We start from the raw sequence: 12,770 nt of genomic DNA, 5'->3' as shown, positions 1-12,770 counted from the left end.
ATATATATATATATATATATATATATATATCTTCTTTATTTTTATTCAAGTAATTTACAGGTGGCAGATGAATGTCGGTCGGCTTTGAAGATTCTTTTTTAGGTAAAGGTTAGGTTCAATTGTATTATTTTTATATCTCTATTTTGAGATTTTTTTTGTGTGTGCAAAGGTTAAGTTTAGTTGTATTATACTGATATCTCTATTGTCGTATTATTTAGTTATAGTTTACATATGGTATGAGTGTCAGCCGACTTTGAGAAATTTTTTTGGGTAAAGGTTAGACTTAATTATGTTGTTTTGATGTCTCTATCATCGTATTATTTTGTTGCAGTTTACAGGTGGTAGATGAATGTCGATAGATTTTGACAATTTTTTTGGACAAAGGTTAGATTTAATTAAATAAATTCTCCAAAAAATATTAAATTTAATTATTATATTTATCTTTATTATTTAAACAAATATCTTATTTAGTATAATTGAGACCACACGCGAGACGCGTACACCTAAACTAATAACATTATAAATAAGAGCTTCCATCACATAAATTTATTGCAAACCAAGTAAGTCACCAAAAGAAAAAGCTTGTACAGAAATGGAATGGGAATGGAGCTATCTGTTTTTCTCATCAATCATTTTGTTACCAGCTTTTATCCTATTTTTTTCTAAGAAAAAGACTAGTAAATGTTCCAACAAATTACCTCCAGGACCACCAGGATTACCAATTTTTGGTAACATGTTTGAATTAGGAACTGAACCATACAAAAAAATGGCTAGTCTAAAGCAGAAATATGGTCCAGTTTTGTGGTTAAAACTTGGCACCTCATCCAACATTATGGTTGTTCAAACAGCTCAGACTGCTGCAGAACTATTCAAGAACCATGACATTTCCTTTGCAAATCGAGCAATCGGCGATGCAAATTTACCACACAATTACCCTCAGGGGTCTCCGGCTTTAGCCCCCTATGGCCCCTTTTGGCGTTTTCTAAGGCGTATATGTACTGTGGATATGTTTGTACACAAAAAGATCACTGAAACAGTGCCAGTAAGGCGAAAATGTGTGGACAACATGTTAAAATGGATAGAGAAAGCAGCGAATTCTGCTGAAAAAGGAGGTGGGATTGAGGTAACGCGTTATGTGTTCCTAGCATCGTTTAATATGCTAGGGAATCTGATTCTGTCGAAAGACTTGGCTGATCCAGAATCCGGGGAGGCCTCGGAGTTCTTTAACGCCATGAAGGGAATCATGGAATGGTCAGGTATCCCTAATGTTTCCGATATATTTCCATTTCTTAGAAAGTTTGATTTACAAAATTTGAGAAAAAAGATGACACGAGACATGGGGAAGGCCATGGAAATCGTGTCTATTTTTCTCAAGGAACGCAAGGAAGAACGAAAGAAGGGTGAGGACAAGGGGAAAGATTTCTTGGGTGTGTTGCTTGAATTTGAGGGTAATGGAAAAGATGAACCAGATAAACTATCAGAACATCAGATGAAAGTTTTCATATTGGTAAGTTTTTTTTTTTTGTATATCTCTAGACTTCAATTCTTCAACACTACCGATTTTCATTTCAATTAGTTGTATTTGGAACAGAAAACTCCGTTATGTTTAGGCAATAATTTATGGTCCTCATTCCTAAACCTTTCATTTTTTATCCTTTCTTTATCCCGCCTCACCCTCCTTCGTGTGGACTAATAGTGTTCCACTTACTCTCCAGCATGACTCGCACCCTCAACTGGTACCGGTTGATGGTAGAGCTGTTCAACCACTTGAGCAAGCCCCACTTGTCTTCATTTCTTATCTTCTACTATTGTTTTCCACTTCAATTATAACTAATTTGATTGAAAAATTACTGTAAGTCTTTTTGGTATCCATATAGAAATAACCGGTTGGATTCACTCTTTACATTTTCCGTTCTGACATATTATGTATGAAATAATAGGAAATGTTTTTAGCCGGTTCAGAGACAACTAGCAGCAGCGTAGAATGGGCACTGACAGAGCTTCTGCGCCATCCAGAAGCGATGGACAAAGTGAAAAGAGAGATATCAGAAGTAGTAGGACCAAACAGGAAGTTTGAAGAAAGTGATATTGACAATCTCCCTTATATGCAAGCTGTAATCAAAGAATCACTTCGTTTACATCCTCCTCTCCCTTTCTTGATCCCAAGAGAGACGGTTCAAGACACCAAGTTCATGGGATACGACATACCAAAAGGCACTAGAGTCCTGGTAAACACCTGGGCGATTGGAAGAGATCCTGAATGTTGGGAAGATCCTATGAGTTTCAAGCCCGAGAGGTTTCTTGGGTCAAAATTGGACGTGAAGGGTCAGCATTATGAGCTAATTCCGTTTGGTGCTGGACGGAGGATATGTGTTGGTTTGCCTTTAGGCCATCGAATGATGCATTTCGCTCTGGGATCGTTGCTTCATGAGTTCGAATGGGAGCTTCCTGATTGCGTCTCTCCTAAATCTATCAACATGGATGAAAGCATGGGAACGACTGCCAGAAAAGCCCTCTCTTTGAAAGTAATACCAAAAAGGGCTTGATAAATGATAAGTTATAGCTTGTTTATTTGAACGGTCTTTTACATATAACATACTGGATCGTTTTGTATTACTTGTATTGTATTATTGTTTTGATGAACATAACGTTTGTATGGATTATATCGTTTCCATTGTTACATACAATAGGTAACGACCATCCAAACATGCTGTTATCATAGTTAATCTTATAGCGCCAACTTTGGTATACCCTGCATCTATTACATACTAGTTGAGAATATTTTTCTACTTTTTTCTCATTCCTTTCGTTAAAGTTTAGGAGCACATTTTTTCTAAGAAAACAAATTTCTTAAAAATGAGAAAAATAACTTTTCTGGTGGATATGTACGTGCATATCAAACATGGATTTAAACTTATGAAATTTTAGTGCTAATTGTGTTGTATCATTGTTAAATGCCAATTCAATTTGCTACATTTTCTTATCATTTTACTTTATGAAATGACGATGGACAAAGTCACCAGCTAAGGGTAAAGCAAAAGACAAGAAGTTTTGTGCACATACTTGTCGTTGACAAACACCACTGAGGCAATGAAAATGTCAAACTAACATAATTATACAAGCAAACGAGGGCTGAAGTAAAGAAAAATCAAAGGTCCGTATCTAAACGACACAGATATAATATATAACTCGAGACACTAGCCGCTGAGCGGAGTCAGAATTTGAATTTTATAGGCTTTAAATTGTAGGATAATGACATAGTAATTGAGTTTTGAACACATTTAGTAAATATTTTTGTATTGGTACAAGGTTTGAACAATAGCTATTGGATTCAACCGAACTTGTATGTCGACCCCTAGCTCATTCCCTTCTAGGACCTTTGAACTATAACTGTTTATTCAGTTTCACATTTGAACTATTTTTTTTCCTAATTACTCCTTATATTTGCCTCTGCCGCGTTAGTGCTCCACTCGTTCGAGGGTTAGCGTTATTAAATCACCAAGTGTAAAAGAATAATTTAGGTGTGCACTCAATAAACACCACCAAGTTAAAGGGCCATGAGGTAATGGCAGGCAATATAACTGTTGGGTTTAAAGTATATGAAAAAGTGTGGATGAAAAATGAAGAAAAAATGGTGGAGAAGGGAGACACCAATTTAGAAAGTGTACTCCCAAATTAAAAAGTTCACTCTTTCTCCCACATTGATGGAAGAAGAGAACTTGTGAGTGTTTAAAATGAGGGACACTTACTCCATATGGTAAGAGAGGCAAGAAATAAGAGATGCCTCGCGTTGTTGTAACTTGCTTGGCTTTGGATCGATGAGACCTATCTTTTTGGACAAAGTTTATTTGACAGAAATTTAGTTCGAAAATACCAAAGGGAAAAACACAACTTTTTTTCTGTGTTTTGATCCTCCAGTTATATGCATGCATGACACTGTTTCGAACTGGTGCTTATGAAAGATGCACTGTTTCGAACGGATGCTTCTGAAAGATGCACTGTTTCGAACTGGTGCTTCAGACGGATGCAATCCTTCAATGAAATGACACACTGATTCATGAAATGGTCTGCCTGCTCAGAAAAGATGCAATCTTTGAACGAACAGATATGAATTTTCAGGAAAGATCACACCTTTTAAGTGAACCATTGCCACTTTTTAGAAGAGGCATATGAAGGCTATATAAACCTGCTTTCATCCACAGGTTTAGACACGAATTTTCTGAAATAAAAACTCTCTTCTTGTAATGAAAAACTTTCTATGTGATCTATCAAACTGTTGAGTGAGTTCGCTGAATCCAACAATTTGAGGTACCGCTATTGTTCGGATTAAAGGCCATTTTATCCTGGGAGAAAGATTCCAAAAACTCGGGTACAGTGAGGGAAATTATTCCATAAGGACACTCCGTAAATTCGGAGGACTTGGTCTTAAATTCTGTTTCATCTCTTTTCTGAATCTTAACACACTTCTTAGATAGATTATCCGTAATCTAGTGTTGAAGGTGTTACAAAACTTCTTAAGTATTCTTGTCTTGGACTTGAACTAGTGTTGAAGTTTGCGTTTCTTATATACAGATTCTTGTACCCGAAACACCATAAAATAATAATCTTAAGGAATAATTTTTTGCAGAATCTGTATTGCTTGTTTTTGGAAATTAAAGCTTTAAGCTTTCTACTCCGTTTAAACTTAACTAGTGATTCAAAGACATAAAATCTTCATCACAAGTTAAATATCATTCGGTTGATGATTGGAAGTCATAAAAACTTCATCGTTAACTAGAAACAAGAAGAAGAGTTTAAAGTTGCTTAACTTTATAAGTAGTATTCTGAAAATACTAAATTTTATTGTCTTGTGGTGACAGGAAAAATGACTGACGAAAGTCAAATGCAAGATGAGGCTACGACTGTGGGGGCAACTAGTATTGCCTCAGCGAGACGAGCAAATGCTCTACAACCAATGACACCTGCGGAGAAGCCCAAAAAATTTGCGGGCATTGACTTTAAGCGATGGCAGCAAAAGATGTTCTTTTACCTCACCACTCTATGCCTTCAAAGGTTCACTACTGAGGATGCTCCTGAGGTGCCCGAGGAAACCTCAGACAAAGAGCATTTCATGATTGTAGAAGCTTGGAAATACTCGGACTTCCTTTGCAGGAATTATATATTAAGTGGTCTCTAAGATGACCTCTACAATATTTACTGTGGAACTAATACATCGAAGGAATTGTGGGGGCACTAGAATGAAAATACAAGACAGTACATACAGGAATTAAGAAATTCTTTGTTGCAAGGTTCTTGAACTTTAAAATGATATATAGCAAATCGGTTGTCTCTCAAGTGCAGGAATTGCAAGTAATCATTCACGATCTCTTAGCAGAAGGTATATCTTTGAAAGATACCTTAGTTGATCAAATTGAAAATGTTCTCAGTACTCACATAAACTGTTTTGTAGGTTTGATTGTGAATGATGCATTTCAAGTAGCAGCGATCATTGAGAAGCTACCACCTATGTGGAAAGACTTCAAAAACTACTTGAAGCACAAACACAAGGAGATGACTATCGAAGATCTTATTGTCTGACTACGTATTGAAAAGGATAATAAGGATATCGAGAGAAGGTCAAAAGGGAATTCTACAATTAATGGAGTACATATTATAGAAGATGACCAAAACAATTCTAAGAAAAAGAAGAAAGTTGAACAAGGAAGCCATCAACCCAAGAAGAAATTCAAGGGAAAGTGTTTCAACTGTGGCAAGATTGACCATAAGTCCATGGATTGTCGTGCCCCTAAGAAAGGCAAGAAAAAAGACCAAGCAAATATAATTGAGTCCAACAAAGAATGTAATGATCTGTGTGCTATGTTTTCAGAATGCAACTTGGTGGGGAATCCTCGCGAGTGGTGGATGGATTCTGGTGCCACCTGCCATGTGTGTGCCAACAAAGAGTTGTTTTCATCATTCGCTCAGGCTCAAGTAGAAGAAATGATCTACATGGCTAACTCTGCTACTGCTAAGGTAGAAGGAACAAGAAAAGTGTGCTTGAAAATGACTTCAGATAAGGTTTTGACATTGAACAATGTCTTGTATGTTTCAAAATTATGTAGGAACTTGATTTCTGTTTCACTTCTAGACAAGAATGGATTCAAATGTGTAACAATTTCTGGAAAAACTGTAATTAGCAAAGGAGAAATGTATGTAGAAAAAGCTATCTCACCGAGGGCCTTTATAAGATGTATGTAATGAATGTTGAAATTAATAAAAGTTCAAATTCTTCTTACTTGCTTGAGTTTTATAATTTGTGGCATGAACGTTTAGGCCATGTTAATGACAAAACGTTATGAAAAGTGATTAACTTAGAGGTTTTGCCAAACTTTGAGTGCAATAAATCAAAGTATTGGAATCAAAGTATGCAAAGCATCCTTATAAGCCCGTTGAAAGGAATTCCAATCCTTTAGACTTAGTATACACTAATATTTGTGATATAAAGTCAACACCATCACTTAGTGGGAAAAAGTATTTCATAACTTTTATTGACGATTGCACTAGATATTGTTATGTCTACTTGCTAAATAGTAAGGATGAAGCAATAGATGTATTTAGATAATACAAAATTGAAGTAGAAAATTAGTTAGAGAAAAAGATAAAAATGATAAGAAGTGATAGGGGCGGAGAATATGAATTTCCTTTCGCCAGAATATATGTAGAGAATGTAATTGTCCATCAAACTACGACCCCGTATTCACCTCAATCTAATGGAATTGCAGAAAAGAAAAATCAAACTTTGAAGGAAATGATGAATGCCTTACTTATTAGTTTTAGTTTATTGCAAAACTTGTAGGGGGAAAATATCCTTACAGCTAATCGTATACTCAATCGAGTTCTCCATAGTAAGACACAATCAATTCCTTATAAAAAATGGAAAGAAAGGAAACCCAATTTGAAATATTTCAAAGTGTGGGAGTGTCTAGCAAAGGTCCAAGTTCCTATGCCTAAAAGGATTAAGATAGGACCTTAGACGGTGGACTATGTGTTCATAGGATATGCTAAAAGTAGTAAAGTATGTCGGTTTTTGGTTCATAAACTCGAACATCCGGATATAAATGAAAATATGGTAATTGAATCAGATAATGCTGAGTTCTTTAAAAATATTTACCCGTATAAAACTAGACATGAATAGTTTAGTGGAGGATCTAAACAACCTTGAGATGAACCAAGTGAGAATATACATAATGAAGAGAATCCAAGACGTAGTACACGTCAAAGAACTTCTACTACGTTTGGATCATATTTTGTAACATTTCTCTTAGAAAATGAGCCTCAAACGTTTAAAAAAATGATATCGTCGTCAGACTCATCCTTTTGGAGAAAGGCAACCAATAGTAAGATTGATTCAATATTAAGCAACCATACATAGGAATTGGTTGATCTTCTTCCAGGAAATAAACCTTTAGGTTCTAAATGGATTTTCAAAAGGAAAATAAAAGCGGATAGTGCTATTGTCAAATACAAGGCAAGACTTGTAGTAAAAGGCTTCAAAAAAGAAGGCCTTGATTACTTTGATACATACTTGCCAGTAAAAGGATAACATTAATTCAAATGTTAATTGCCTTGGCGGCAGTATATGGTCTTGAAATCCATCAAATGGATGTGAAAACCGTATTCCTAAATGGAGAATTGGAGGAAGAAATTTACATGGAACAACCTGAGGGTTTTGTGGTTCCAGGAAAGGAGAATAAGACGTGTAAACTTATTAAGTCATTGTATGGACTAAAGCAAGAACCTAAACAATGGTATGCGAAGTTTGATTAAACCATGTTGGCAAATGAGTTCAAAATAAATGAATGTGATAAATGTGTTTATATTAAAGACACTCCAAATCACCAAGTCATTGTGTGTTTATATATAGATGATATGTTGATCATCAGTAGAGACATTCTGACATAAATGCAACGAAATGAATGCTCGAGAGCAAGTTCGATATGAAAGACCTTGGAGTTGCGGAAGTGATCTTAGGTATAAGAATCCATAGAACTCCACAAAGGTTGGAATTATCATAGTCTCATTATATCAAAAAGGTACTTGACAAATTCAAGTATATGCAATTCGGTATTGCTAAGACTCCATTGGATGTGAGCTTTGCACTTCAAAAGAATGAAGGTGAAAGTGACTCACAATTGGAGTACGCAAGAGTATTGGGATGTTTAATGTATATAATGAACTGTACATGACTAGATATAGCATACGCTATTAGTAAATTGAGTCGGTACACAAGTAATCCCAACAAAACTCAATAGATGGCAATGAAAATAGTTTTGGTGTCTTAAATACACTCAAGACTATGCTTTGCATTATAATAAATATCTCGTGGTACTTGAAGGATATAGTGATGCAAATTGGATCACCGGATCAAACAAAGTAAAATCCAAGAGTGGATATGCATTTACTATCGGTGGAGGTGCAGTTTATTGGAGATCATCCAAACAGACATGTATTACTCGCTCTGTAATGGAATCTGAATTTATCACATTGGATAAAACCAATGAAGAAGCAGAAGGACTTTGGAATTTCTTGGAAGATATTTCTTTTTGGCTCAAACCAGTGGCACCAATATGTATACACTGTGATAGCCAAGCGAAAATAGGTACGGCAGGAAGCATGATGTACAACGGTAAATCTCGTCATATAAGACGGAGACATAATACCGTTAGAGAACTTCTCTATAATGGAATTATCACTGTTGAATATGTTAAGTCAAAGGATAATGTGTCGGATTCTCTTACAAAAGGCCTATCTAGAGAAGGAGTAGAGAGGACATCCAAGGGAATGAGTTTAAGGCCTAGGACAAGTCAGCATGACAGTAACTCTACCTAGCAGACTGGAGATCCAAAGAGCTAGGTTCAAGGAGATAAAACAAAGTTGTGTCTGACAGGTTCAACATTTTCAATTACCCAACCCATTCTCATGATGTAGACAATGTTTAGTAAACAAGGATAATACTTAAGGTAAAAAGTCTTTTAATGATTATCTAAATTTGGCAGATTTGACCAAATAGTTTAATCTATAGGATTGAACGTATAGAAATCATCTATGTGAGGGCGAAGTGGAAGCCGCTTCAAGGAGAATGTTAGTAAAGGCCTATTCTCTAAGCTCTCATGAAACCAGGATGTGTTCATGGCTGAAAAAACAAAAGCGTGAGAACCGTAAACGGTAAAAGGATGGTTGTGTGACATGTGTTGTCTAGGTGTACACTAAAGCTCGACGGTTCAAAGATATCAAATCTACCGATTGATTGAGTGCATCCGATGCATGTTCACTACGGAAAGTTCAAAGGGAAAGCCACTTATCCAGATGCAATCAGTCTTTGCTTGATGATCACATACTTGTCGGTAAAATTTTTATGAAAAATAGTCATTTTCCATTCATGTAGGGGATTATTGGGTTCAAAGTATATGAAAAAGTGTGAATGAAAAATGGAGAAAAAATGATGGAGAAGGGAGACACCAATTTAGAAAGTGTACTTCCAAATTGAAAAGTTCACTCTTTCTCCCACATTGGTGGAAGAAGAGAACTTTTGAGTGTTTAAAATGAGGGACACCTACTCAACATGGTAAGTGAGGCAAGAAATAAGAGATGCCTCATGCCGCCGTCGTCGTCACTCGCTTGGTTCGGCTTCAACTTCAGCTTCGGCTTCGGATTTGGATTTGGAAAATGATCGATGAGATCTATCTTTTTGGACAAAGTTTATTTGAAAGAATTTTATAAATTCAGTTCAAAAATACCAAAGGAAAAAACATAACTTTTTTTCTGTGTTTTGATCCTCCAGTTATATGCATGCATGGCACTGTTTCGAACTGATGCTTCTAAAAGATGCACTGTTTTGAACTGATGCTTCAGAAGGATGCAATCCTTCAACAAAATGACACACTGATTCATGAAATAGTCTATCTATTCAGAATAGATACAATCTTTGGACGAACAGACATGATTTTTCAGGAAAGGTCACACCTTTTAAGTGAACCATTGCCACTTTTTAGAAGAGGCATATGAAGGCTATATAAACCTACTTTCATCCACAGGTTTAGACATAAATTTTCTAAAATAAAAACTCTCTTTTTGTATTTAAAAACTTTCTGTGTGATCTATCAAACCGTTGAGTGAGTTCGCTGAATCCAACAATTTGAGGTACCGCTATTGTTCAGATTGAAGGCCATTTTATCCTGGGAGGAAGATTCCAAAACCTCGGGTACAGTGAGGGAAATTATTCCTTAAGGACACTCCATGAATTCGGAGGACTTGGTCTTAAATTCTGTTTCATCTCTTTTCTGAATCTTAACACACTTCTTAGATAGATTATTCGTAATCTAGTGTTGAAGGTGTTACAGAACTTCATAAGTGTTCTTGTCTTGGACTTGAACTAGTGTTGAAGTTTGTGTTTCTTATATACAGATTCTTGTATCCGAAACACCATAAAATAATAATAATATTATTATAAAATAAGATCTTATAGCAATCCAATAAGTCAACAAAAAACACGTGAGAGATGGAATGAGAATGGAGCTTTTTGTTTTTTTTCTTCAGCTCAATCAACATTATAGATGTTCAAACAGCTAAGGCTATCACAGTGTGAAGATTTTAAAGACAAACATGCATCATCCAATCATATTTTTTTTTGTTCAATCATTGTATAGAAGGGAAAGAGAAGTAGTCCTCATCTACAAATATTCAAATTTTGATGTCTAATACTTTGTACATAGTTCGAGCTATATAAGAGCAATAACACATTTTAGCTTGAATATGAACTGAAGTGTGAATGTCTCTTTGAAGTCCCACTTATTTTTTAATCAAGAGCAGCAATACCTCTAGAACCATCCAACATTGTAGAGCCAACACATTCTGAGCAATCCCAGTCTCACAATTAAAAAAATGGTTAACTATCTTATAAAAATCCTTATCATCCATCCAAAATGTATTTGTCACGAACCAACCCGGTGCCCTAATCACGACAGACATCCCAAGTCATGAAGGCCCAAAAGACCCCTCTTACCCCACCCATTAGTGATATTTTCCGCTCTGTATCCAGGCCCATACAACTTTAAAATGCGTTAGGAGCAGGGGCGGACCTATATATACTTTCGGGGTGCTCCGGCACCCGGTAAACTCGATGCGGAATAGGATAATTACATAAAAAAGATACGAAAATAGGTATAAAATAGATAAAAGCACCCACTAAAATAAAAGTTGGTTGGGTGCACTAGCATTTAAGTTGATCTTAAGCTTCCCCACTAAAGGGACGTCTCGGGTTTGAACCTTGTTGAGGTGATTTTTTATTTTTTTCAAATTTTTAATTTTTTAAGCACCCACAATCCATAAATCCTGGCCCCGCCACTGATTAGGAGTAAGACTTTCCTACTTATATACCCAACATCCCTCTTGTTTTTTGCTGATGTCACTACAACATTTTTTGCCTACGGCCACTTTGGTAAAATGTGGCCTAAAATAGTAGAAAGTGTGGCCTTTGATCAAAGGCTACACTTTTCGACTTTAGGCAACACTTTTTAGGGGGTGGCCTAAAGAGGCGTAACCTTTGATCAAAGGCCACACTTTTCAAGTGTTGCCATATCAGCTACACTTAAAAAGCGTGGCCATTAAGGTATAAAGGCCACACTTTGTAGCTTGTCTTTGGTAATACTTTTATTTGATAAAGCTACACTTACAAGTGTTGCCTTTGTTTTGGTGTTGGGCACACTTCACAAGCGTTGCCTTTTGTAGCACCTCTACAACAACAATTAAAAAATGTTGCCTTTGTTTTACTATTGGGCACGCTTCAGAAGCGTAACCTTTTGTAGCATCTCTATAACAACACTTAAAAAGCGTGGTCTTTACTTTCTTAAGGCCACACTTTTGAAGTGTAGCCATTAATACCTTCTCTAAAACAATATTTATAAAGTGTTGCCTTTGCTAATTGCAAATACACATCTAAATAAGTCGCACAATATATATCCTTGCTCCCAATGACCACACGTTTAAAACATAACATTCTTGTCTAGTTTATACGATTAATATTTACTACAAATTTTGATTGAAAAATACAATTATATTCTCATACATCCAGTAGTCATATTATACATCATTATTCTATTTAGATTGTGTGCCGGGATTTTAGCTATTGTAGACGTTTTAAGGTAGAAGAGGTTAGATAGGCAGTCCGCAGGATGCGTAGGGGTAGGGCGACGGGGCCAGATGAGATACCGGTGGAGTTTTGGAAGTTCGTTGGAGAGGTTGGGGTAAGGTGGTTGACTGGATTGTTTAATGAAATTTTCAGGACGGCAAAGATGCCCGAGGCGTGGAGGTGGAGTACCATGATCCCTCTCTATAAGAATAAGGGGGACATTCAGAGTTGCAATAACTATAGGGGGATTAAGTTATTGAGTCACTCTATGAAGATCTGGGAGAGAGTGGTCGAGGTGAGGCTGAGACGGATAGTGTCCATCTCGGAAAACCAGTTCAGATTTATGCCCGGCCGCTCGACGACGGAGGCAATCCACCTGGTACGGAGGTTGGTGGAGCAGTATAGGGAAAGGAAGAAGGATCTGCACATGGTGTTCATCGACCTGGAAAAGGCTTACGACAAAGTCCCCAGGGAGGTGCTGTGGAGATGCTTGGAGGTGAGGGGAGTACCGCAGGCATATATCAGAGTAATTAAGGATATGTATGAGGGAGCGAAAACCCAGGTGAGGACGGCGGGAGGAGACTCAGAGCATTTCACTGTTCGG

The 12,770-nt window shown here is 36.6% G+C and overlaps 1 protein-coding gene across 1 annotated transcript; it reads left to right on the top strand.

The window, feature by feature from the left end:
- Positions 1-543: 543 nt before the first annotated feature.
- LOC107843636 (cytochrome P450 76A2) lies at positions 544-2,748 on the top strand. Its single transcript, XM_016687979.2, has 2 exons — positions 544-1,507; positions 1,941-2,748. Exons 1-2 carry the CDS (start codon positions 593-595, stop codon positions 2,544-2,546), a joined length of 1,521 nt encoding a protein of 506 aa, XP_016543465.1. The 5' UTR covers positions 544-592; the 3' UTR covers positions 2,547-2,748.
- Positions 2,749-12,770: the final 10,022 nt, after the last annotated feature.

The sequence above is a fragment of the Capsicum annuum genome, chromosome 10, assembly GCF_002878395.1.
Source record: "Capsicum annuum cultivar UCD-10X-F1 chromosome 10, UCD10Xv1.1, whole genome shotgun sequence".
Taxonomy (NCBI): domain Eukaryota; kingdom Viridiplantae; phylum Streptophyta; class Magnoliopsida; order Solanales; family Solanaceae; genus Capsicum; species Capsicum annuum.
The sequence above is the reverse complement of the archived record's forward strand: the minus strand, read 5'-3'. Positions and strand labels throughout refer to the sequence as shown.

Bases quoted from the DNA above. Each gene is read 5' to 3' on its own strand.
- LOC107843636 (XM_016687979.2), top strand. From the start codon at position 593: ATGGAATGGGAATGGAGCTATCTGTTTTTCTCATCAATCATTTTGTTA. The intron at 1,508-1,940 runs GTAAGTTTTTTT...ATGAAATAATAG, and splicing joins AGATGAAAGTTTTCATATTG to GAAATGTTTTTAGCCGGTTC.